This window comes from Lontra canadensis, unplaced genomic scaffold, assembly GCF_010015895.1.
Source record: "Lontra canadensis isolate GAN:19392208 unplaced genomic scaffold, GSC_riverotter_1.0 scaffold253, whole genome shotgun sequence".
Lineage (NCBI taxonomy): Eukaryota > Metazoa > Chordata > Mammalia > Carnivora > Mustelidae > Lontra > Lontra canadensis.
Window position 1 is genome coordinate 88,696 of NW_022631247.1, and position 24,792 is coordinate 113,487.

Below are 24,792 nucleotides of genomic sequence, written 5' to 3' on the forward strand. Positions count from 1 at the left end.
TTAAAAAGCAGTGTTGGGACGCCTGGGTGGCTCAGTTGGTTGAGCTGATGCCTTCGGCTCAGGTCATGATCCCAGGGTTCTGGGATCGAACCCCAGATCGGGCTCCTTGCTCAGCAGGGAGCCTACTTCTCTCTGCCTCTGCCTGCCACTCTGCCTGCTTGTGTTCGCTCGCTCGCGCGCTTGCTCGCTCTTTCTCTCTCTCTCTCTCTGACAAATAAATAAATAAAATCTTAAAAAAAAAAAAGGCAGTATCCTGTGAAGTTTAGGATTGGCCATCAATGCTTGAATATCACTTGTACACTTTAGTCATGTGTTTCTGACATACATTAGGAATGACCTGTAATTTTAGCCTAAAAGTAGGGAATCCAGAATGGGAGGAGGAAATAAAGCAAATTTATTTATTTTATTTTTTTTTAGATTTATTTATTTATTTATTTGACACACAGAGATTACAAGTAGGCAGAAAGGCAGGCAGAGAGAGAGGAGGAAGCAGGCTCCCCGCCGAGCAGAGAGCCTGATGCGGGGCTCAATCCCAGGACTCTGAGATCATGACCTGAGCTGAAGGCAGAGGTCCCAACCCACTGAGCCACCCAGGCACCCCGCAAATTTATTTTAAATTAAGAAAGCATCTACTTCCTGCCTAATGAAAGTACTGATAGCTTGGTGATTTTTTAAAGAATTTTTTTTTTCTTGTGAAAACATACAACATAGCATTTACCATTTTGACTTTTTAGATGTTCAGTTCTGCAGCCAACTTGTTGAATTGTAAGTTCTTAGAATGTCTTAAGTTGCTTCCTGGTGATGTAATATCAGATACCAGTTCTTGCTGCTCTAATGACATAGAGGCTGGGAAACTTGAAGTGCTTCCATATTGCAAGCATCTTAAAGTCCATTTGGGGAACAGTTGTGTCTTTCTTTCCTTTCTTTTCTCTCTCTTTCTTTCTTTCTTTCTTTCTTTCCTCCCTCCCTCCCTCCCTCCCTCCCTCCCTTCCTTCTTTCCTTTCTTTCTTTTTCGTTTTTTTTTTTTTTTTTTTTTTTTTTAAGATTTTATTTATTTGTCATAGAGAGGGAGAGACAGTACCAGCAGCGGCAGGCAGAGGGAGAAGCAGGCTCCCCACTGAGCAAGGAGCCCGATGTGGGACTTGATCCCAGGACTCTGGGATTATGACCTGAGCCACCAAGTTCCCCAGCAGTTGTGTATTTCCAATAATTTGATGACAGATTAGGGTTTAACAGTGTGATTCTCTGAAAGTCCAGTAGCTCAGAGAAAAGAGAAATCCTTGGGAGCTTTAGTCATTGGAAGAGGAAGCAGAACTTGGAGTAGGCCTTTGAAGGGTAAGACTGAGATGGAGATGGCAGTAAGTGCTCTTGTTCAGAGGGGCTAGAGAGATTGGTGGGTTTATCTGTCCTCATGTAACTAAGTCCAGGATTGCTACTTGCTTGTCAGGACTGTAGTTCTGTGCTGTAGTATTGGCGGATATGTGCAGAGGAGGCGAGAGTCTGTGTGCAGAAGAGAGCATGTTGGTCTGGTGGTTACTGGTGAGGCAGAAAAGGTGCACGGGGGTCTAACAGAGGATCTGACAGAGGGCTCTTGTTTACCTGAGGTGGCGGTACCTGAAGTTTCATATTACTGTTATTTACACTGTACATTTGTACACGCTAAAACTACCAGTATATTTTAAGCATTTATATATCTCATTAATTAAAAAAATAATAAATATACATGTATTTGAGACAAAGACTACTGTTTTTTATTTTTGACTTCATGAAATCTTGACGTGTAGTTGATCAGTTTGGTCACAAGGCGTCACTAGGCTGCCAGATTTATGAATAAGGCTGCTTTTGGTTTTGTAACACATCCAGAGGAATAGCGAAGTTTTTTTTTGTTTTTTTTTTTTTTCCTTCAGCAAAATCATTAAGGTACTTCTCAATATGACATTTTCACTGAAGTAATTGTTGGGCTGTGGACGTAAATAACCTTTTCTTCTCCGTGTGTACTTCTCACTGTTTCCTTTACAGTAGTGAGCTACAAATACATTCTGTACATTTTAGTTTCCTTGTATAGCTTATAAAATCTTTTCACATAATGAATAATTTAGAGGCTGATGAATAACAATATGGATCACAGTAACATCTTTTAATCTAGAGTTTTGAACACTTAAGTCATCAGGCATTTATTATAAAATAATTTAAAAGAGATCTGATATTCTGCTTAAATTGAAGCAGCTCAGTCTTTAATAGCTGTGCTAGTTTAAACATTTATCGTATATTCACTCTTCCAGCTACCCTCCATCCCAATTTATACTGGTTTCTAAAGTATGTAATTTCAGGGGTGACTTTACTCTTTGGATTTAGCTTAATTTATTCTTTTCTTTCTTTTTTTTTTTTAAACAAAAGGCAGAAATGTCAGGATGCCAAGACACTTTCACCACTCAGTTATTTCATTGTACCTTTTTTTGGGAGCCAGGAATAGTATTAAACACTGCGTTTTACCCCTGCTGTTTCAGCCTTCTGCATGTGAGATTTCTTCATTTTTTCAAATATCTGAGGAGGTCTGAATAACATTTGTATTGGAGTGAGCAGGTGAGATGTGCCCTCTTTGAGGGAACTATTGCAAAGAGAGATGATGTCTGAGCCCCTTTTTATTACTTCCTCTGAGGCAGAAACTATAGCCCATAAGAAGGTCCAGTCGTAAACGGAACACCTTATTTGAAGGTAGGCCTGTGTTTAGGCTTTTCTCATTTTTAGTAGCAACACTAAATTGTGAGGTAGCATACTTTGAAATTGATAAATTTCTCATAGGAACTTAGTTTTTAAGATTTAATTATGGAGAGAGTGGGTAAACATTAGTATGATTTCAGTACAATAAACAATAAGTTATACATTGCTAATCCCATTCATTTCCCATGAGAAAAGAAATCATTGTATAGCAACATTAGAGGGATTTTATATTTTTAGGTCTGCAAAGAGATATTATTATTACTATTTTTTTAAAATTTTATTTATTTATTTGACAGATCACAAGTAGGCAGAGAGGCAGGCAGATAGAAGTGGGGAAACTGGCTGCCCACTGAGCAGAGAGCCCAATGTGGGGCTCGATCACAGGACCCCTGGGATCATGACCTAAGCCGAAGGCAGAGGCTTGACCCACCGAGCTATGCAGGCACCTCGCAAAGAGATGTTTAACTGTGGACTTCTCAGAATAATCTTGATCTTTCCCCCCCTCCCATTTTTGGAATTAGATAGCCAAGATATTCTCTGAGGCATGAAATACCCTTCTGTTTAACTAGTGAGTTGCCAGGGGAAAGTACTATTTTGATAATTGACAGATTATAGCATAGTTAGTTAGTTTTAAAGTTGAACTGTTATTTATGGGCATTTACATAAATTTGGCTATTGATTATTTTATGTCTATTTAAATTTCCAAAAGACAGAAGGAAGTCAGAAAACACAACCTAGCCAATTCTAGCTTAGGGTATTAGGCTGCCCATCACATGCCAGTGATTTGAGAAAACACAAACCCCAAACTGTCTGGTGAAAGGTAGAGTAGACAGGCATTTGTTGGGGAGATAATGGGTTGGTACAAACTTAAAAAATGGAAATCATAGCACCTGTGAAAGGTCTGTGACTCCATTCCAGGGCTCATTATATTCTGCATATAATCGCTGCCTACCCACTCTGTTGTTTCTTTTGCCGGTAATGCAGGCTCCTCTCTCTCTCTCTCTTTCTTTCATATTTATTTATTTGAGGGAGAGAGAGTGTGAGGGGGGAGGAGGGGCAGAGAGAAAAGCCCACTGAGCCAGGAGCCTGATGGATTGGGGCTGTATCCCAGGACCCTGAGATCATGGCCTAAGCAAACACAGACACTTAAACTGCTGAGCTACCCAGGGGCCCCTCCACTTTTTTTCATAGGATGTTGATTCCTTAGGGATTTCAAGATTTAGTTTGAAAGTTCTTTTTTTAAATTTAAATAATTTTTTCCCCCTTGCCTCTTAGAAAACTGCGTTCCGTTTGAGGTCTTTGCTCCTGCTTTGCTGCCTGGGTTGTGCCTTTAGCTAGTGAGCCTGGGTAGCAACATGGCTCACTTAACTTTCACTCAGGGTCACTGCTCAGGACTGCCTTTTGACTAGCACTGGCAAACAGTTGTTTCATATATTTTATCCAGGTTTCTGTTTGTGTAAGGTCAGAGGGTCTAATTTTATAAGTTGAGGACTGATTACTCTTAACATACCCCCGTATTCTTTAGTGTTAAGTCATATGGTAAAATACTCTTGTTTATGGCCAACTGAATAGTATTGTCAAAGTAGCACTGTTCACTAGAACTTTCTATGATGACGGAAATGTTCTATTTCTGTGCTATCCAGTCAGTAGATAGTAGCCATACATGGCTGTTGAATATTTTGAAACATGGCTAGTAGAACTGAGGAATGGAATTTCTTATTTATTTAAATTTCATAGCGGTTAGTGGTTAGACAATATAGTTTGTTTTCTCTCAATACTATAAAATTTCAACCTTATAGCATTTGCATATAATGAAAGTGCCTGTGGTTGATCTTTAATGTGTTCCAGTTTAGAGAATCGCTACAGTATTTTTTTTTTTTTAATTAAAAAAAAAATACAGGGCGCCTGGGTGGCTCAGTGGGTTAAAGCCTCTGCCTTTGGCTCGGGTCATGATCCCAGGGCTGCGATCAAGTCCCACATCGAGATGTCTGCTCAGCAGGGAGCCTGTTTCTCCATCTCTCTCTGCCTACTTGTGATCTCTGTCTGTCAAATAAATAAATAAATAAATAAATAAATAAAATCTTAAAAAAAAAAATACACCTTCCTTGGAGATCATTTGGAAAATACAGAAAGTACGAAAAAGGAAATTTGTCACACATAATCCCAAAGAACACCAAGGTTAATATTTTGATATATTCCTTTCCAGTCTTCTGTAGAGAAAAAAAATTATCTTAGTGAAAAAATTTCGGTTTTATTTTAAATATTTCTATTTTGAAAGGAAATGTGCATAAGAGACAGGTTTAACATGGTAAAATGTTTTTCCCTTCTAGAATTAGATTTGTATTATTTGACATCAAAGAATAACATGGTCGGGGCACCTGGGTGGCTCAGTGGGTTAAAGCCTCTGCCTTTGGCTTGGGTCATGATCCCAGGGCCCTGCGATAGAGCCCTGAATCAGGCTCTCTGCTCAGCAGGGAGCCTGCTTCCCTCTCTCTCTCTGCCTACTTGTGATCTCTGTCAAATAAATAAAATCTTAAAAAAAAAAAAAAGAAGAGTAACATTGTCTAAATAGGCTTTCCTAGTTTCCTAGGGTGGGTATATGTAGCGGTTTCTGGAATAGCATATTAATCAGGAAACTCTAGTTTTGTTTGTCGCACATTGGTGTTTTAATAGAAAAGAAACCTGGGGCGCCTGCATAGCTCAGTGGGTTAAGCCTCTGCCTTCAGCTCAGGTCATGATCTCAGGGTCTTGGGATCAAGCCCCACATTGGGCTCTGTGCTCAGTGGGGAGTCAGTCCTCCTCTCTCTCTGCCTGCCTCTCTGCCTACTTGTGATCTCTGTCTCTCTGTCAAATAAGTAAGTAAAATCTAAAAAAACAACAAAAAACAACAACAACAAAAAACTTTTGCTCTGGTTGCTTTTTGGTAACAGTTGGAGAGAGGCCAAGTATATTTAATATTTAGCTGATTTCCATATTAGGATAATTGTTGATGACTGCTTTTATTTTGGTCCTTTAAGTAACTGTTGTGCCTGAAAATGTGCCAGGTGCTTAGAATCCAAAGGCCTGGCCCTCAAGGGGTTCATGGTTTAGTTGGCAAGAAAAATAGTTGGATTTCCTTCTCTTTCTTTAGGTGGGGGGAATAAACCCCCAAATTTTATTATTTATTTTAATTGTACATTTTCTAAAATTAGCAGAAATAATACCTATCATTTCTAACTTCTGAAATTTTTTGTTTAGGTGAGACCTGGAATCCATTAAAATTGCATTATCAATTAAGAAATGTGCGGGAACGGTTAGCTAAAAACCTGGTGGAGAAGGGCGTGTTGACAACAGAGAAACAGAACTTCCTACTTTTTGACATGACCACACATCCCCTCACCAACAACAATATTAAGCAGCGCCTCATCAAGAAGGTTCAGGAAGCTGTTCTTGACAAATGGGTGAATGACCCTCACCGCATGGACAAGCGCTTGCTGGCCCTCATTTACCTAGCGCACGCCTCCGATGTCCTAGAGAATGCTTTCGCTCCCCTTCTGGACGAGCAGTATGATTTGGCCACCAAGAGAGTGCGGCAGCTCCTAGACTTAGATCCTGAAGTGGAATGTCTGAAGGCCAACACCAGTGAGGTCCTGTGGGCAGTGGTGGCCGCGTTCACCAAGTGACCGCGCAGAATGAAGTTCCTTTCTCTCATGTAAACCAGTAGTTTTTCTTCTATTGACTTCTGGTTTTCTGCAATTTGTACTTTCCACACTATAATTGGCTTTTCTTTTATGAAGTGGTGGATGGCTTTTTCTTTTTTGTATGTATGCAGGATTCTGCTGGTACGAGAGGCCTTCCTCTTTCTGTTTTTTAAAAAAAAAAGTTTTACTGCCATATTGGCAATCCATTCCTTGTTGCCATTCTCACTGTTAACCTGTTTTGGGTTGCTGGGATGCTTTGACTTTCAGAGTAACTCCAGTCTCCCCACATGCACATCTTTTGGATTACCTCAGGTTGAGTTTTCCCCACATGTGCATGTATATCTAGCATTCTGCCTACAATTCAGACAGAAGTCACAAAAAGGCCTTTAACTCACCAAAGGTAAATATCTGTATCTATTAGGACATTTTATACATAGACCTCAGTTGAGATGTATACTTAGCGAAATTATTTTTAAATTGAAACAACACAGTAAATAATATAAAATGCCCCTTGGATTTTGTTTCCCATGTAAATCTATTGTATTATTACACTTGCTGTAATTTTAACTATTAAATCATAAAGGTCCAATTGTTTCACAGAGCCAATTTGGGATGGGCTGCATTCCAGTTATGCTGTATATAGTTTGAATTAGATATAATTTGCCCCTTCTGGCCACTCTTGCCTCCATCTTAGTATTTTGCAAGATTTAATTAGTTGTACACCTGGTGCCCCTCACTCACTTCAGTCCATATTATTTGATGACAGAACAGACCTCTCATCATTGAAGGAAAGAGAAAAGATGTGTCTGATTGGTTCCAAGAGTTTTTGAGCTGTGCCATTCATGGTACTCTTCGCCTATGCATCTCCTTTTGGAATTATTTTTGGTCTTAACTGTTTTTTATCATTTCTATAGGGAAGAGGCTTGTGACCAGTACTAATCTTGAGTACAGTTTTTTCTTTTTCTGTCCACAGGTAAATTAATGTCTGCTCTTAAATATCATTTATCTACTCACACTTTCTTAGGGAGAAAAAAAAAATCAGATGTCAGTTTTAGCAGATGTTGCATGTAAATTGTTAGCAAGTAATGACTACAACTCAGATGATTAAGAATTTTGTAATAGAAAGCTCTGCTATGTTTTAATTTTTATATACAATTATGATGATTAGCACATTGTAAGAATATAAACCTTTGCTTTTTAAAGTTTATTTTTACTATTTCTTTATCACTGTTTATGGTATCAGCATTGGTTTCATAATGTAAATACTATATATTGAACAAATTAAATGTCAAATTTTTTATTACCATAGTTCATGTTGATAGTGGGGCTTTCAGGTGTTTAGAGATTTTTTTGATTAACATTCAATGCAAAAGTACTAGATGGTGTATAACTTTAGAGTTGAATTTTAAGGGATTCCTTAATATGTATTCTATCTTTTTATCTGAAGTAATAAATAAACTATGATCTTGAAAGTGCCTGAATCAGAGCAAGCATGTCATTTGTATTTTTGTATTCTACCATAGTGTTCTTTCCTAATTAAGTTTTAACTTGGTATAGTGTGGTAATATTTTGAAGTAGTGCAGGGGCTAGCAGACTTTTTCTTGTAAGACTGGGTAATAAATGCTTAGGCTTTCTGAGCCATATGTGATGTCACAACTAAACTCTGCTGAATGAGAGTTGCCTTGGACAATACAAATAGATGGGTGAGGCTGTGTTCCAATAAAACTTTATTTACAAAAACAGACAGCTGGCCATTAGTAATCGTTTGCCAGGCTCTCTCTCTCTCTCTCTCTCTTTTTTTTTTTTAAGTAGGCTCCGCACCCTGTATGGATCTAGTGTGGGGCTTGAATTAATGACCCTGAGATCAAAACCTGAGGTGAGATTAGGAGTTGCATGCTTAACTGAGCCACCCAGGCACTCCATATATATTCAAGCCCCACACTGGATATAGAGATTACTAAAATAAGTAAATAAAATTAAAATACAAGCTTTTTTTTTTTTTTTTTTTTATTTTTTTTTTAAAGTAATCTCTGTATCAAGCATGGGGCTTGAACTGAGGACCCTGAGATGAAGAGTCACATGCTCTTCCAACTGAGCCAGCCAGGTGCTCCCTTGCCAGGCTCTGTATTTATTATTATTATTTTTTAAAAATGTAAAAGGTTTTATTAATTTGAGAGAGAGCACAAGCAGGGAGGAAAGGGCAGAGGGAGAGGGAGAAGCAGGCTCCTAGCTAAGCAGGGAACCCCATGTGGGGCTCCATCTCAGGACCCTGGGATCATGACCTGAGCGCGAGGCAGACACTAAAGCCACTGAGCCACCTAGTTGCCCCAAGGCTCTGTTTTTAATACATGGAAAAAGACAGATATTCTGTCCTTCAAAATTAACTTCCTTTACCTCTAAAAATGACACTACTGGTAGAAATTAAATATAGAAACTGTTAATTTGTTGTTTTTTTCCATAAAGGGAATACTCAACTGATAACTGATTCTATCCTGGAATTTCTTTTCAGGTGAAGATTTACTGTTTTTCCCTTGAAAAGATTTTAGAAGTGAGGTAATGGATATTTTTCCAGAGTATTCTTCACTTCATCACCAGCATCTGTTCTCAAGCAAGGGGGAAGGGCCTTGCCGAACTTCTGTCAGTGTTTGTTTCAGAGCTGAGTGCCCAGCCCGCTCTTAACCTGTGAGTGGCCCCAGCTTCAGTGTGGGTTTCTGTAGCCAGAGGGGAGGAAAAGTAGTATGATCTGGATGTGGCGGGAGTGGGGGCGTTTCCTAGAACTCTTTATCCTATTAAAAAATGCTACTGCATGTAGGCCTCTTTAAAGGAGAAATGGTAGGACCTCATGGAAGTAATTGTGCTGTGTTGCAGGAGCAGTTCTTTCACAGGTTTATGCCACTTCGATCCAAGAATCAGGCAGTGAATTTTAATATAATAAAACTTACATGAAAGCCTGTTGTGTAAAGAATCTGGTCTTTAAATTCTTCATATATTGTTTAATTGTTGAGTGTTCCTTAAAGTAACCTGATCTTTAACAATGTTCTAACCTGATCTAGAACCATGCTTCAATAGAAAGGAGAAAGGGAACTTAACTTACACTCTGTGTCTAGTCAAGTAGTCTATACCTTGTTTTGACCTCCCCAAATTACAATTACTGTTTTCATTTAATGAAGAATAAGATTGGAAAGGATGACCTGCCCATTCTCATATTACCTGGTAAGTGTTTGAACTTTTAACCCTGAGTGATTGAATAGTAGTTGTGGCATTCAACTACAATTTTTCCTTTCTTGTTTTGGCACTAGGAGGGGACTTCTTTTCTCTAATAGAGACAAAAATAGAATAGCAGGCATGTGAAGAATTCTCATGGTGGTACAGAATTCAATGAAAAAGGTATCTTTGCCTTCTTCTAATATCTTGGTCTAACGTCTATAAATTTTCTTTTGGGGATGAGAAAGTGGGTCAATTGTATATGTTCTTAGAAGAAAGAAACATTGTGAGATGTTGGCCAAGAAAGCACCTGACTTGTTGAAGTAGGTCTCAATGCCCAGTGGTCTCAGGCACGTTCCATCTTTCAGTTTTTCCTGTTTGTAAACAGATGGATGCACCTCTGAATTTGGTCAACACCCAAAGTAAAGTGAAAGGGGCTGGTGTTTTGGTTCAGTGGCAGTCTAGGACCAGTAAGTAATGACATTCAGCCTGATGATGACAAGGGTCCATGACTGCCAAACGTGGCTATCCTTGCCGCAGGAACATGGAAACCAGTAGTCACAAGTGTGTGTGAGGTATTTACCTTATGAAGTTTAATCCCAACTTTATGGCCTCCATCTTGTATTAATGTGTTAAATATATTTACAGATAGTGTTGCTCCATTTCACTTTCATCCAGATCAAGATGACTGACAGCCTGAGAAAATTTCCTATTTATTGTAGCCCACTGAGTCCTGAGACAACATCCTGGCTCTTGTGAATTTTGCACAAATTTCCTGTATTCTTTAACAACACCAGTAAGGTAGTGGTATTAATGTCATAACCTTGCAGGCAACCTTTAAAAGGGTCTGGATGGTAATATAGTTAAACTGATACACATACCTTCTCAGTCCAGTGTTAGAATGAGCATCATATGGTAATAGACAACTTTGTTTTTCCATTTACATTGTGGAGAGCTTTCAGAATAAGCACACATCATTCTTAGCATTTTTGGCTTCATTGTATAACTTTTCCCATTAATGAACATTTGGATTATTCTCGTATTTGTTATTATTACAAACAGTATTGTATGTTTTGGTACATATGTCTTTATATTTGATTTCCATAGGAAGAATTCATAAAAGTGAATTTGCTCAAAGAGCATGCCTTTGAAAATGTAAAAGATAAAACCAGTTTGATTTCTAAGGTTCATATTAACTTACACTTCCACCAGTAAAGTGAAGCTGGTTACTTTATACTTTAGCCAGTAATGTAGAAGGTATCACCAATTCTGGTCTTTGCCAACCAAGCTAATAGAGGAGAAGGATCAAATTATTTTAATTACTGCGGGGTTATCGTTTACTATCTTTATTGGTAATTTTTTTTCCCGGTGAGTTACTTATTCATGTTCTTCCTTCTTTTTCTAATGGGCATTGACCTGTTTTTTGTACTGATTCATCAGGACTTTCATATATTATGGATATTAACCCTGTGTCTGTGGTTCAGTTGGTTTTCCCCCAGCTTTGGAGTTGGTATATTGTAAGCCCTTTTTTTTTTTTTTTTTTAATAGTTTGGGAAAATGTATAGTGCAGTGCTCAGACATGGAATGTGTGTAGACCTTAAATGTCCTACTAAAGAGATCTTCCTGGTATCAGATTGGGATATGTATATATCATAAGAATTTGGGGGATATGACTACAATATCTAAAAATCACATAAATACATAATTTGTGAATGTGTATTATGTAAACATTTAATTTTCATGATTAAAATACAAATGGAAAATCACATAAGCAAATGTATAGGCTAATAAATTATTATTTTTTAAAGATTTTATTTTTGTTTATTTAACAGAGAGCCATCACAAGTAGGCAGAGAGGCAGGCAGAGACAGAAGGGGAAGCAGGCTCCCTGCTGAGCAGAGCGCCTGTTGCAGGGCTCAATTCCAGAACCCCAAGATCATGACCTGAGCCAAAGGCAGAGGCTTAACCCACTGAGCCACCCAGGTGCCCCAATATTTTTTTAGTATATATATATATATTTTTAAGATTTTTGTTTTTAAGGAAACTTTATACCCAATGTGGGGCTCAAACTAACAACCCTGAGATCAAGAGTCATGCGTTCTATTGACTGAGCCAGCTGGGTACCCCTACATTAATTATTTTAAGGCACATACACTTGGAACCATCACCTAGGTCCGGAGCTAGATCCTTGCCAGCTATCCAGAATCTAAGGCTTCCTCCCAATTACGATCCCTAACCTTTGAGAGCGATCACTGTTTGACCCAGAATGCTTCTCTAATAACTTGTCCCGTTTCATTTTTCATTTGATGTCATTTTAAGTCTCTTAATTTATAGCACCCCCCTCCCCGTTTTATCCCTTGCAAAATATTTGTTGATGAAATTGGGTCACTTATCCTGTAGACTTCTCTGAAGTTTGGATTTTGCTGATTGTATCTGCATGGTGTAGTTTAATGTGGTTTTCTGACTTCTGTACTTCCCAGGTATTGGTAGTTGATCTAGAGGCTGTCAGATCCAGGTTTATTTGGGCAGCACTGTTTCACAGGTGGTGGTGTGCTTCCATCAGGAAGCTCAGATGTCTTTCATTTTGTGATGTTAGTAACCTTTTAATTATTTTTTAAGATTCTTGGTGTATTCATTTGAGAAAGAGAGAGAGCACACTAGCGGGGGGAGAGGCAGAGGGAGAAACAGACCCTCTGTTGAGCAGAGATCACAGGCAGGGCTGTATCCCAGGACCTGGAGGTCGTGACCTGAGCCGAAGGCAGATGGTTAACCATCTAAGCCACCCAGGCGTAGATGTTATCTCCCTGATGTTAGTAACCTTCTTGGTCAGTTCTTACATCTTATGATTTATTGGGATTGCACAGTGGTGATATTTTAATTCTTAACCATTTGTTTATTATCTGGAGAATTTGTATAAAGAAGAATTTCACCTTAGATCATTAATACCATTATTAATATAGTTCATGGAGGAAGGGTAGGATCAATTCTGTTTTATTTATCAATTTTCAAAATAGAGTTGGTTCCTTAACGTTCTCCAAAGGTAACTGATTAGTTTAAGTATTGTGAACTTGCGGAAATAAACACTCTTATCATCATCATTTTCCTTGATGAGAGCCGTGATTCTTGATAAGAATGGAAAAGTTGGAGGTACAGCATTAAGGCAGAGGCAGAAAAAAAACCTTGGAGTTCTACGTTTAAATGGGAAGTATCAGTGTAAACTTAATGAGATACTTTCTTCCTTTTGTATTGTGGTAAAATGCAAAATTTACCATTTGAACCATTTTTAAGTGTACAGTTCAGTGCCCCGTTTTGTGTAGCTGAGCTGTGTCTGCACTGTGAGAACACCATTATATGCTGCAGTCTGCCTTTTAACTCTTACTTAGTCTGAACTCCTCAGGGAAATGCATATTCAATACTCATTACCATTCCTTATGTCATTGTCTGTCATTTTGGTTGTCTTGCTCATTTGCTCATAGATCATTCAGAAAGGGCTTGTGAGGGTAATAGTCCCTGAGTGAGTGATGACAGTTTATTGGCAGCCCTTCATTTGAAAGTCCATTTGGATAAAATTCTAGGTCATATCTTGTTTTTTAGTGTGTTTAAGTATCTTCTTTTTGGCATAAAGCATTACTGTCAATGTCTGATTGTAACATGGTTTTCTTTCCCTCATGAATGCCTTGTTCTCTTTGTCTGGAGCCTATGGGATTTTCCCCCCCAATTTTTCTTCAGCGTCACCACACTGTGTTTGGGTGTTGGTTGTTCTGGATCAGTATTCCCAAGTACGTGGTGTGTTTCTTTAGTATGTAGTGTAAGATCTTTTCTTATTCTCAGTTTCAGGAAAATTAAAGTTTTAGTGTTCTGTCCCTTTGGGTTTTTTCCTTTGGAGACTATGTTTTTATAGCTCTTCACATCTATCACTTCTGCTTGGGTTCTTCTCTCTCTTTATGTTTGATCTTTAAACCTCTCACGCTTTTTTTTTTTTTTTTAAATCTTCTTTCTCTTAAGATGTTATATTTACTCACTAGGAATTCTTGTTCTAATTTAGTTTTTTTCTGAAATTGCTTTTTCTGAGTTTTAATAACCAATTTCTGAATATTTTTCTAATTTCAGTTTTAAATTTTTTTTATTTTTTTATATTTTTATAAGTATATAATGTATTTTTAGCCCCAAGGGTACAGGTCTGTGAATCGCCAGGTTTACACACTTCACAGCACTCACCATAGCACATACCCTCCCCAGTGTCCATAACCCAATGACCCTCTCTTGACCCCCTGTCCCCCCAGCAACCCTCAGTTTGTTTTGTGAGATTGAGTCTCTGATGGTTTGTCTCCCTCCTGATCCCATCTTGTTTCATTTATTCTTTTCCTACCCCCCCAAACACCCCACATTGCATCTCCACTACCTCATATCAGGGAGATCATATGATCGTTGTCTTTCTCCCATTGACTTATTTCGCTAAGCATAATACCCTCTAGTTCCATCCACGTCGTCGCAAATGGCAAGATTTCATTTCTTTTGATGGCTGCATAGTATTCTAGTGTGTGTGTGTGTGTGTGTGTGTGTGTGTGTGTGTGTGTGTGTATACCATATCTTCTTTATCCATTCATCTGTTGATGGATGTCTAGGTTCTTTCCATAGTTTGGCTATTGTGGACATTGCTGCTATAAACATTTGGGTGCATGTACCCCTTCGGATCACTATGTTTGTATCTTCAGGGTAAATACCCAGTAGTGCAATTGCTGGGTCATAAAGTAGCTCTATTTTCAACTTTTTGAGGAACCTCCCTGCTGTTTTCCAGAGTGGTTGCACCAGCTTGCATTCCCACCAACAGTGTAGGAGGGTTCCCCTTTCTCGACATCCTCACCAGCATCTGTCATTTCCTGTCTTGTTAATTTTAGCCATTCTGATTGGTGTGAGGTCGTATCTCATTGTGGTTTTGATTTGTATTTCCCTGATGCCGAGTGATGTGGAGCATTTTTTCATGTGTCTATTGGCCATCTGGATGTCTTTGCAGAAATGTCTGTTCATGTCCTCTGCCCATTTCTTGATTGGATTATTTGTTCTTTGGGTGTTGAGTTTGCTAAGCTCTTTATATATTTTGGATACTAGTCCTTTATCTGGTATGTCGTTTGCAAATTTCTTCTCCCATTCTGTCAGTTGTCTTTTGGTTTTGTTAACTGTTTCCTTTGCTGTGCAAAAGCTTTTGATCTTGATGAAGTCCCAATAGTTCATTTTTGTCCTTGCTTCCCTTGCCTTTGGCGATGTTCCTAGGAAGAAGTTGCTGCGGCTGAGGTCAAAGAGGTTGCTGCCTGTGTTCTCCTTAAGGATTTTGATGGATTCCTTTCTCACATTGAGGTCCTTCATCCATTTTGAGTCTATTTTCGTGTGTGGTGTAAGGAAATGGTCCAATTTCATTTTTCTGCATGTGGCTGTCCAATTTTCCCAACACCATTTATTGAAGAGGCTGTCTTTTTTCCATTGGACATTCTTTCCTCTTTGTCAAAGATTAGTTGACCGTAGAGTTGAGGGTCTATTTCTGGGCTCTCTATTCTATTCCATTGATCTATGTGTCTGTTTTTGTGCCAGTACCATCCTGTCTTGATGATGACAGCTTTGTAATAGAGCTTGAAGTCCGGAATTGTGATGCCACCAACTTCGGCTTTCTTTTTCAATATTCCTTCGCTATTCGAGGTCTTTTCTGGGTCCATATAAATTTTAGGATTATTTGTTCCATTTCTTTGAAAAAAATGGATGGGATTTTGATAGGGATTGCATTAAATGCGTAGATTGCTTTAGGTAGCATAGACATTTTCACAATGTTTGTTCTTCCAATCCAGGAGCATGGAACATTTTTCCATTTCTTTGACTCTTCCTCAGTTTCTTTCATGAGTACTTTATAGTTTTCTGAGTATAGATTCTTTGCCTCTTTGGTTAGGTTTATTCCTAGGTATCTTATGGTTTTGGGTGCAACTGCAAATGGGATTGACTCCTTAATTTCTCTTTGTTCTGTCTTGTTGTTGGTGTATAGAAATGCAACTGATTTCTGTGCATTGATTTTTATATCCTGACACTTTACTGAATTCCTGTACAAGTTCTAGCAGTTTTGGAGTGTAGTCTTCTGGGTTTTCCACATACAGTATCCTATCATCTGCAAAGAATGATAGTTTGACTACTTCTTTGCCGATTTGGATGCCTTTAATTTCGTTTTGTTGTCTGATTGCTGAGGCTAGGACTTCTATCTAGTACTATGTTGAATAGCAGTTGTGATAATGGACATCCCTGCTGCATCCCTGACCTTTGAGGAAAAGCTTTCAGTTTTTCTCCATTGAGAATGGTATTTGCGGTGGGTTTTTCATAGATGGCTTTGATGATATTGAGGTATGTGCCCTCTATCCCTACACTTTGAAGAGTTTTGATCAGGAAGGGATGCTGTACTTTGTCATATGCTTTTTCAGCATCTATTGAGAGTATCATATGGTTCTTGTTCTTTATTTTTTTTTAAGATTTTATTTATTTATTTGAGAGAGAATGAGTGAGAGAGGGCATGAGAGAGGAGAAGGTCAGAGGGAGAAGCAGACTCCCCAAGGAGCTGGGATCCCAGTGCAGGACTCGATCCTGGAAGTCTGGGATCATGACCTTAGTCGAAGGCAGTCGCTCAATCAACTGAGCCACCCAGACGCCCTGTTCTTTCTTTTATTAATGTATTGTATCACATTGGTTGATTTGTGGATGTTGAACCAACCTTGCAGCCCTGGAATAAATCCCACTTGGTCGTGGTGAATAATCCTTTTAATGTACTGTTGGATCCTGTTGGCTAGTATTTTGGTGAGAATTTTCGCATCTGTGCTCATCAAGGATATTGGTCTGTAATTCTCTTTTTTGATGGGATCCTTGTCTGGTTTTGGGATCAAGGTGATGCTGGCCTCATAAAATGAGTTTGGAAGTTTTCCTTCCATTTCTATTTTTTGGAACAGTTTCAGGAGAATAGGAATTAGTTCTTCTTTAAATGGTTGGTAGAATTCCCCTGGGAAGCTGTCTGGCCCTGGGCTTTTGTTTGTTTGGAGATTTTTGATGACTGTTTCAATCTCCTTACTGGTTATGGGTCTGTTCAGGCTTTCTATTTCTTCCTGGTTCAGTTGTGGTAGTTTATATGTCTCTAGGAATGCGTCCATTTCTTCCAGATTGTCACATTTGTTGGCATAGAGTTGTTCATAGTATGTTCTTATGATTGTTTGTATTTCTTTGGTGTTGGTTGTGATCTCTCCTCTTTCATTCCTGATTTTATTTATTTGGGTCCTTTCTCTTTTCTTTTTGATAAGTCTGGCCAGGGGTTTATCAATCTTATTAATTCTTTCAAAGAACCAGCTCCTAGTTTCGTTGATTTGTTCTATTGTTTTTTTGGTTTCTATTTCATTGATTTCTGCTCTGATCTTTATGATTTCTCTTCTCCTGCTGGGTTTAGGCTTTCTTTGTTGTTCTTTCTCCAGCTCCTTTAGGTGTAGGGTTAGGTTGTGTATTTGAGGCCCTTGTTTCTTGAGAAAGGCTTGTACCACTATATATTTTCCTCTCAGGACTGCCTTTGCTGTGTCCCACAGATTTTGAACCGTTGTGTTTTCATCATCATTTGTTTCCATGAATTTTTAAAATTCTTCTTTAATTTCCTGGTTGACCCATTCATTCTTTAGGAGAATGTTGTTTAGTCTCCATGTATTTGGGTTCTTTCCAAAGTTCCTCTTGTGATTGAGTTCTAGCTTCAGAGCATTATGGTCTGAAAATATGCAGGGAATGATCCCAGTCTTTTGATACCGGTTGAGACCTGATTTATGACCCAGGATGTGATCTATTCTGGAGAATGTTCCATGTGCACTAGAGAAGAATGTGTATTCTGTTGCTTTGGGATGGAATGTTCTGAATATATCTGTGATGCCCATCTGGTTCAGTGTGTCATTTAAGGCCTTTATTTCCTTGTTGATCTTTTGCTTGGATGATCTGTCCATTTCACCGAGAGTGTTAAAGTCCCCTACTATTATTGTATTATTGTTGTGTTTTTTTGATTTTGTTATTAATTGGTTTATAAAGTTGGCTGCTCCCATGTTAGGGGCATAAAATATTTAAACTTGTTAGTCTTCTTGTTGGACAGACCCTTTGAGTATGATATAGTGTCCTTCCTCATCTCTTATTATAGTCTTTGGCTTAAAATCTAATTGATCTGATATAAGGATTGCCACCCCAGCTTTCTTCTGATGTCCATTAGCATGGTAAATTGTTTTCCACTCCCTCACTTTAAATCTGGAGGTGTCTTCGGGTCTAAAATGAGTTTCTTGTAGGCAGCATATTGATGGGTTTTGTTTTTTTTATCCATTCTGATACCCTGTGTCTTTTTTTTTTTTTTAAGATTTTATTTATTTATTTGACAGAGAGAGATCACAAGTAGGCAGAGAGGCAGGCAGAGAGAGAGGAAGGGAAGCAGGCTCCCTGCTGAGCAGAGAGCCCGATGCGGGACTCGATCCCAGGACCCCGAGATCATGACCTGAGCCGAAGGCAGCGGCTTAACCCACTGAGCCACCCAGGCGCCCCTCTGTGTCTTTTGATTGGAGCATTTAGCCCATTTACATTCAGGGTAACTATTGAGAGATACGAATTTAGTGCCATTGTATTGCCTGTACAGTGACTGTTACTTTATATGGTCTCTGTTCCTTTCTGATCTACTACTTTTAGGGTCTCTCTTTGCTTAGGGGACCCCTTTCACTATTTCCTGTAGAGATGGTTTGGTGTTTGCAAATTCTTTTAGCTTTTGTTTGTCCTGGAAGCTTTTTCTCTCTCCTTTTTTCAATGATAGCCTAGCTGGATATAGTATTCTTGGCTGCATGTTTTTCTCGTTTAGTGCTTTGAATATATCATGCCAGCTCTTTCTGGCCTGCCAGGTCTCTGTGGATAAGTCTGCTGCCAATCTAATATTTTTACCATTGTATGTTACAGACTTCTTTTCCCGGGCTGCTTTCAGGATTTTCTCTTTGTCACTAAAACTTGTAAATTTTACCTGTTCTTATTGATTTTGAGGGGGGTTCTCTGCACCTCCTGGATTTTGATGCTTGTTCCCTTTGCTGTATTAGGGAAATTCTCTCCAATAATTCTCTCCAATATACCTTCTGCTCCCCTCTGTCTTTCTTCTTCTTCTGGAATGCCAATTATTCTAATGTTTCATCTTTTGGTGTCACTTATCTCTCAAATTATCCCCTCGTGGTCCAGTATTTGTCTCTCTTTTGCTCAGCTTCTTTATTCTCTGTCATTTGGTCTTCTATATCACTAATTCTTTCTTCTGCCTCATTTATCCTAGCAGTAAGAGTGTCCATTTTTGATTGCACCTCATTAATAGCTTTTTTGATTTCAACTTGGTTAGATTTTAGTCCTTTTATTTCTCCAGAAAGGGCTTTTATCTCTCCAGAGAGGGTTTCTCTAATATCTTCCATGCCTTTTTCAAGCCCGACTAGAACCTTGAGAATCGTCATTCTGAACTCTAGATCTGACATATTACCAATGTCCATATTGATTAGGTCCCCAGCCTTCAGTACTGCCTCTTGTTCTTTTTTTTTTGTGGTGAGTTTTTCCACTTTGCCATTTTGTCCAGATAAGAATATATGAAGGAGCAAATAAAATAACTAAAAGGGTGGCAAAGACCCCAGGAAAATGTGCTTTAACCAAATCAGAAGAGATCCCAAATCGTGGGAGGGAGAAAGGGGATAAAAAGAAGTTCAGGGAAAAAAAAAAAATTAAAAAAGGAAACAAATAAAGAAAAATATAAAAAAGAAAAAAAATATATATATATTAGACTGTTGACTAGAACAGGGTCACCCACTTAATTTTGGGAGTATTTTGGTCTCTTAGAAGGAACTACCTCCCAAAATTTTAAATAATGAAAAACATATATAAGGGTAAACACAATGAAGGGATGGAGTATACCTATAAAGATGAAAAAAGAATTTTTTTAATTTCTAAAAAAGGATTTGATAAAGTAAATTGGTTGGGAACATAAAGAAAAAGTGGAGAGAATTTGTGCGGGCTGGAGACTAGAACAAGCCCAGAGCTAGATTTAGGGAATATTTTGATCTATTAGAAGAAGTTGTACCCCAAATTTTTTAGAAGAAAAAGTCCTATGTGTATATAAAAAACAAAGTTAGATATAATGGATAAAATATGACTATAATAATAAGTTTCAAAAAAGATTATTTTTTTTAATGAAAGGTATTATTAAGATAAACTAGTTAAAAGAGGAAAGGGTAAAAGTTTAAAAAAAAATTAGCAGAAAAAAATTAAAAAAAAAATTAATTAACTGCAAGACTAAAGGATCATGGGGAGAAAGCCATGAATTCCATGCTTTGCTTTCTCTTCCTCTGGAAATCCGCTGTTCTCCTTGGTAAGTGAACTTGGTCTTGGCTGGATTTCTTGTTGATCTTCTGGGGGAAGGGCCTGTTGTAGTGATTCTCAAGTGTCTTTGCCTGAGGCAGAATTGCACCGCCCTTACCAGGGGCCTGGGTAAGTAATCAGCTGGGGTTTGCGCTCGCTCGGGTTTGCTTTCGGGAGCTTTTGTTCCCTGAGCGCTATCCGTAGAGTCCGGAGGACGGAAATGAGAATGGCGGCTTCCTAGTCTCCGGCCCGGAGGAGCCCAGAGCCCGGGGCCCCACTCCTCAGTGCGCCCTCAGAGAACAGCGCCCAATTGCTCCCGTCACCCTGGCCTCCGGCCGTGCTCCGAGCTGACCGAGCCTGAGACCGGTTCAAGGTAACCCGCGTTTAGAGCTCACTCCTCGGCTCTGTCTCTGTAGCCGGCTTCCCCGTTCTAATACCTGTAAGCTCTGCGACTCTCAGACACCCCCGATCCTTCTGTGACCCTGCGGGACCTGAGGCCACGCTGACCCCGCGTGCGCTTCACCCCGGTTAAGCCTCTGGAGCGATGTCCCTCAGCGGAACAGACATTTAAAAGTCCTGATTTTGTGCTCCGTTGCTCCGCCGCTTGCCGGGAGCCGGCCCCTCCCCCCGCGGTCTATCTTCCGGTCGCTTTGGATTCACTTCTCCACTAGTCCTACCTTTCAGAAAGTGGTTGGTTTTCTGTTTCTAGAATTGTTGCTCTTTTTCTCTTCCATCTCCTGTTGGATTTGTAGGTGTTCGCAATGGGTTGATAAGCTATCTAGCTGATCTCCCGCTACCTGATGTCGTCTCAGCCTGCTACTTCTCCGCCATCTTCTAATTTCATTTTTTTTTAAGATTTTATTTGAGACACAGGTAGTGAGAGAGTGCAAGTGGAGTGAGGGGCAGGGGGAAAAGCAGGCTCCCCACTGAGCAGGGAGCCCCATGCGGGGCTCGATCCCAGGACCTGAGATGAATCATGAGATGAGATCATGACCTGAGCCGAAGGCAGACGCTTAACAGACTGAGCCACCCAGGTATTCCTTCTAATTTAATTTGAACATATTTTATGTCACTTTCTTGATGTATTCTAATTTGTTTCGAGGTATTCAGTTACACTTTTCACTGGTTTTCTGAGCATATCTCTCTGGTATGCTTTGTTGTCTGTAGGGATTGTATTTGCTACTCAGGCGCTTTTTCCTTATAATAATGTTGTATGGGATTTTATATAGATTATCTTCTCTTGCCTATTTTTTCTTTTAAAGATTTTATGTATTTATTCGACAGATAGAGATCACAAGTAGGCAGAGAAGCAGAGAGAGAGAGAGGAGGAAGCAGGTCCCCCGCCAAGCAGAGAGCCTGATGTGGGGCTTGATCCTAGGACCCTGGGATCATGACCCGAGTTGAAGGCAGAGGCTTTAACCCACTGAGCCACCCAGGTGCCCCTTCTCTTGCCTATTTTTTTTTTTCCTCTTGCCTATTTTTATATGAAATTACTTTTGCTGTTTTTTTACAAGGGATGTGGGTCAGGGCAGCTTTTCTAACTGTATTTATTCTCTATACCTTCTTCTTCTCTTTTGGGTGGAGTCTAAAGAAACAGGGCAGCTTACTTTCTGAGATCTGGTTCTGCTCCCCTATTGCTGATGCTGATTATGGCGGGGTATCCTTGGCAATCAGATGCCCTGTTGCTTCCTCTGCTTCCCTTGCACAGATCCCAATACCAAATTGATCTTGTTGTTAGTTTGTCCCTGCCTGTTTGTGTATTATGGGGTTTGGTGGGGGGTACTTTCATACGTGGTTTGTTTGTAGATGTTTACCTTGGTTTTTCTGTGCTGGTTGCTATGTTTGTGTATGGTGGTAGCAGGGAGAAGAGAATGGGTGGGATATGAAGAGACTGAAAAATTATCATTGTTCTGCCATCTTGCCTGAATCTGCTGGATAGCCACTGGTTTTTAGTTTGGATGTAGTCTGGGTTAAATTATGAGTCTGTTGTTTTATAGCTTCTGAATTTAGCCTCCTGTTCATTGTATGATTAAAAAAACAATTACGATACACACTTTAAAAATGTGTTTATTGATGTCTTTCATAATACTTTTTCTTTTGGGTCCTAACTTAATGAATAATATTCTTAAAGATTTTTTTTTTAAGGAGTTTATTTATTTACAAGAAAGAGAGCATGAGCAAGCATGAGCAGTGGGGAGGGGCAGGGAGAGAGGGACAAACTGATTGCCTGCTGAGCACAGAGCCCAATGGTGGGGCTCAATCCCAGGACCCTGAGATCGTGACCTGATTTCTTAATTTTCTACCATTCATGTACTAGAATTAATATCACTTAGACTTGATATTTTCTTTAATGTATTGCTGGAGTCTACTGTCTAACAGTTCATCAGGATTTTTATTTTATTGATGAATATGCTTTGCCCATTTTCATTGTATTCTAAACATTTTTCAAGTTCATCTTCAATGCCATTGACTTGGGTTTCTGCAGTTTGATTTGACTTGATGCGTCTGATATGGCTTTAGTTTGGTAAGGTGGGCTCTTCAGTTTCTGTTCTTAGTTCTACCAGATCCATATTAATCTCACCTGATTTTATTTCTTCTTTAATCTTATGTTTCTTAGAAGCTACATTCTCTTTAATTATATTGAGAATACGAAACAGTTTGTGTGTTAATTTTCTTTTGATGCCCAAGGTAGCCCTCCACGTTATATTTTTTTATCTGCCTTTTGCATAATCTCTTTCAGCATCATCCCCCCACCTTTGCCAATTCTGCCTTCATGAGGGGGACTCTTGCTGAACAAATTGGGAGAGGTGAGGGTTCCATCTAAGCCTGCTGTTTGCCTGGAATTGGTCAGTCGTGGATATATTAGATCTCTTGCTTACGTATGTTCAGTTCCTCCCTTAGCACGAGAGAGGAAAGTTGGATAGCAGCCAATATTAAGATTTTATTTATTTTAGAGCAGAGAAAGTGCGAGTACGAGGAGGGAGGAGCAGAGGGAGAGGGACAAGCAGACTCTGGGCTGAGCATGAGCCTGATGCGGGGCTGGATGTCAGGGTCCTGAGATCAAGGGGCTGAACCAGAATCAAGAGGTGGCTGCTTCACTGACCGTGCCCCCAGCGTCTCACTTTCGTCTTGCTTCAGATAGAGGTTTTCGGAGGATTGGGAGGAGAGCATGTGGAGTGGTACTCACTGTAGCCTTTATGGGGTGGCTGAGTTGTGGCAGCTAAACTCTTACTGAATTAGTTGATCCCTTTTGTGGTAGGGGCCTGTCTGGCAGGGATTCCTCTCAGCCCAGACCATTCCTTGTGTGTTACGCTTCTGCCTGCCTAGGTTGACCCACGTACCTGGAAAAAGTAAAACAATCCCCCGTCTTCAACCTCACCCTTACTGTCATTCTGAGGAGAGTTAATGGCTCCAATTATGAGTGCTTCCTGCTTCTTCTGGGGCCCACTTTCTCCTGTAATCCCCTTTCTCCAGGTTAAGAATTGGTGGCGTTCTTCAGAACTCTCATTTTATACCTCCTTTGCTTTCTCTCACTTAGAATTGTATCCCATTTCATTGTTCTTCGGTTTCGTCTTGGGTCTTACTGTACCTGGTATATAGCCTCCAACGTTCATAGAATGGGTGGTTTCTATATTGTATTAAAACACAAATTTCCCTCTTTGTATTTGTTTGGGTTTTAGAGAGAAGAGTTATGTGAACAAGTAAGTGCGCCCTCTCCCAGAAGTAGTTCTACCCAAGTAGGAGTGAGCCAGTCAGAATCTTACTTTTGGGGTATATATGGAAAAAAAAAATCAGGCAGGCAGCAGCTGGTATGTCCTGAGAAATTCTGTGATAGAGGCCAAAATTATGACAACAACATTCATAAGGTTTCTAAGAAAAGGTATGAAGAGTTGGAGGATAAGGTCACCAGCTGGTGGAGGGAGAAGTGGGTCTACAGAAACAGACCCACATAAAGCAGGGGAGTCTTATCAGCGGAGGGCACTGAGTGACCCACGAACCCCACTGTTCCTCCAGTCTCAGAGGCCTGGTCACATGCCGAGTCCCAGTCTTAGATTTCAATGAGATGCCATCTTGTCTTCTTCCTTCGGCCACTCTAGGTTGGTGACTGCATCTTAAAATCAAGAGAGCCTAAGGAAACTAGATGCTTTTAATTTTACTCTGGGAAGGAAGATCCCAGGCCACCCATGCATGTGGTGGGGGGAGGTGAGTAGATCGCGGTTTTGAGAAAAATGAGGAATTGCAGTCATCATAAAGAAGTGAGAGAAAAAACTGACAAGGAACAATTGCTGAGTAGCATGGGGAGTCCAGCTGTGGTTGGGAACCATGAATTTCTAGTAGTAGTATTCTGTGTGGTCGTTGGATTTTCTCCAGGAATAGGACTGTAGGAACCAACAAGCTGGGTAGCTGGAAGGAAGGATCATGGACTAGGTGGGACGAGGGTGCGGAGTCTGGGCTGGGTGGGGCTGGTGCTCTATCATGGGTCTAGTCTGAACAGAGTAGAAATGAAAGGGTGGGGATTCTGATGGGGAGAAAACAGATAGTGGTCGGGGATTAGAGGGCTTGCTGAAACGGAAGACTTAAGTAGTAATGAGAGGAGGGCGTGGGTAAGATCCAGGAGGTGAGGAAGTTGCAAAGGCATATGGGATATGTAAGATTGAAGGAAGTGGAAGGGCTTTAGATTGGGCCCATCCTCAGTGTGGCCCTGTAAGAACTGTTGATTTTCTGTTGCATTTGGACCGCTCACTCAATGATGTAATAATTAAGGTAATAATAAACACTTCTC

General features: G+C 39.7%; 1 protein-coding gene across 1 annotated transcript in view; it reads left to right on the top strand.

Annotated features, from left to right (window-relative positions):
- The window catches only part of LOC116862529 (Golgi phosphoprotein 3), a 59,707-nt gene extending 51,820 nt beyond the window's left edge, over positions 1–7,887 (top strand). The window contains exon 4 of the mRNA XM_032849856.1: positions 5,959–7,887. Within this exon, the coding sequence (XP_032705747.1) occupies positions 5,959–6,383 (425 nt within the window). The 3' untranslated portion in view covers positions 6,384–7,887. The remainder of the gene's footprint in view (positions 1–5,958) is intronic.
- The last annotated feature ends 16,905 nt before the right edge of the window (positions 7,888–24,792 follow it).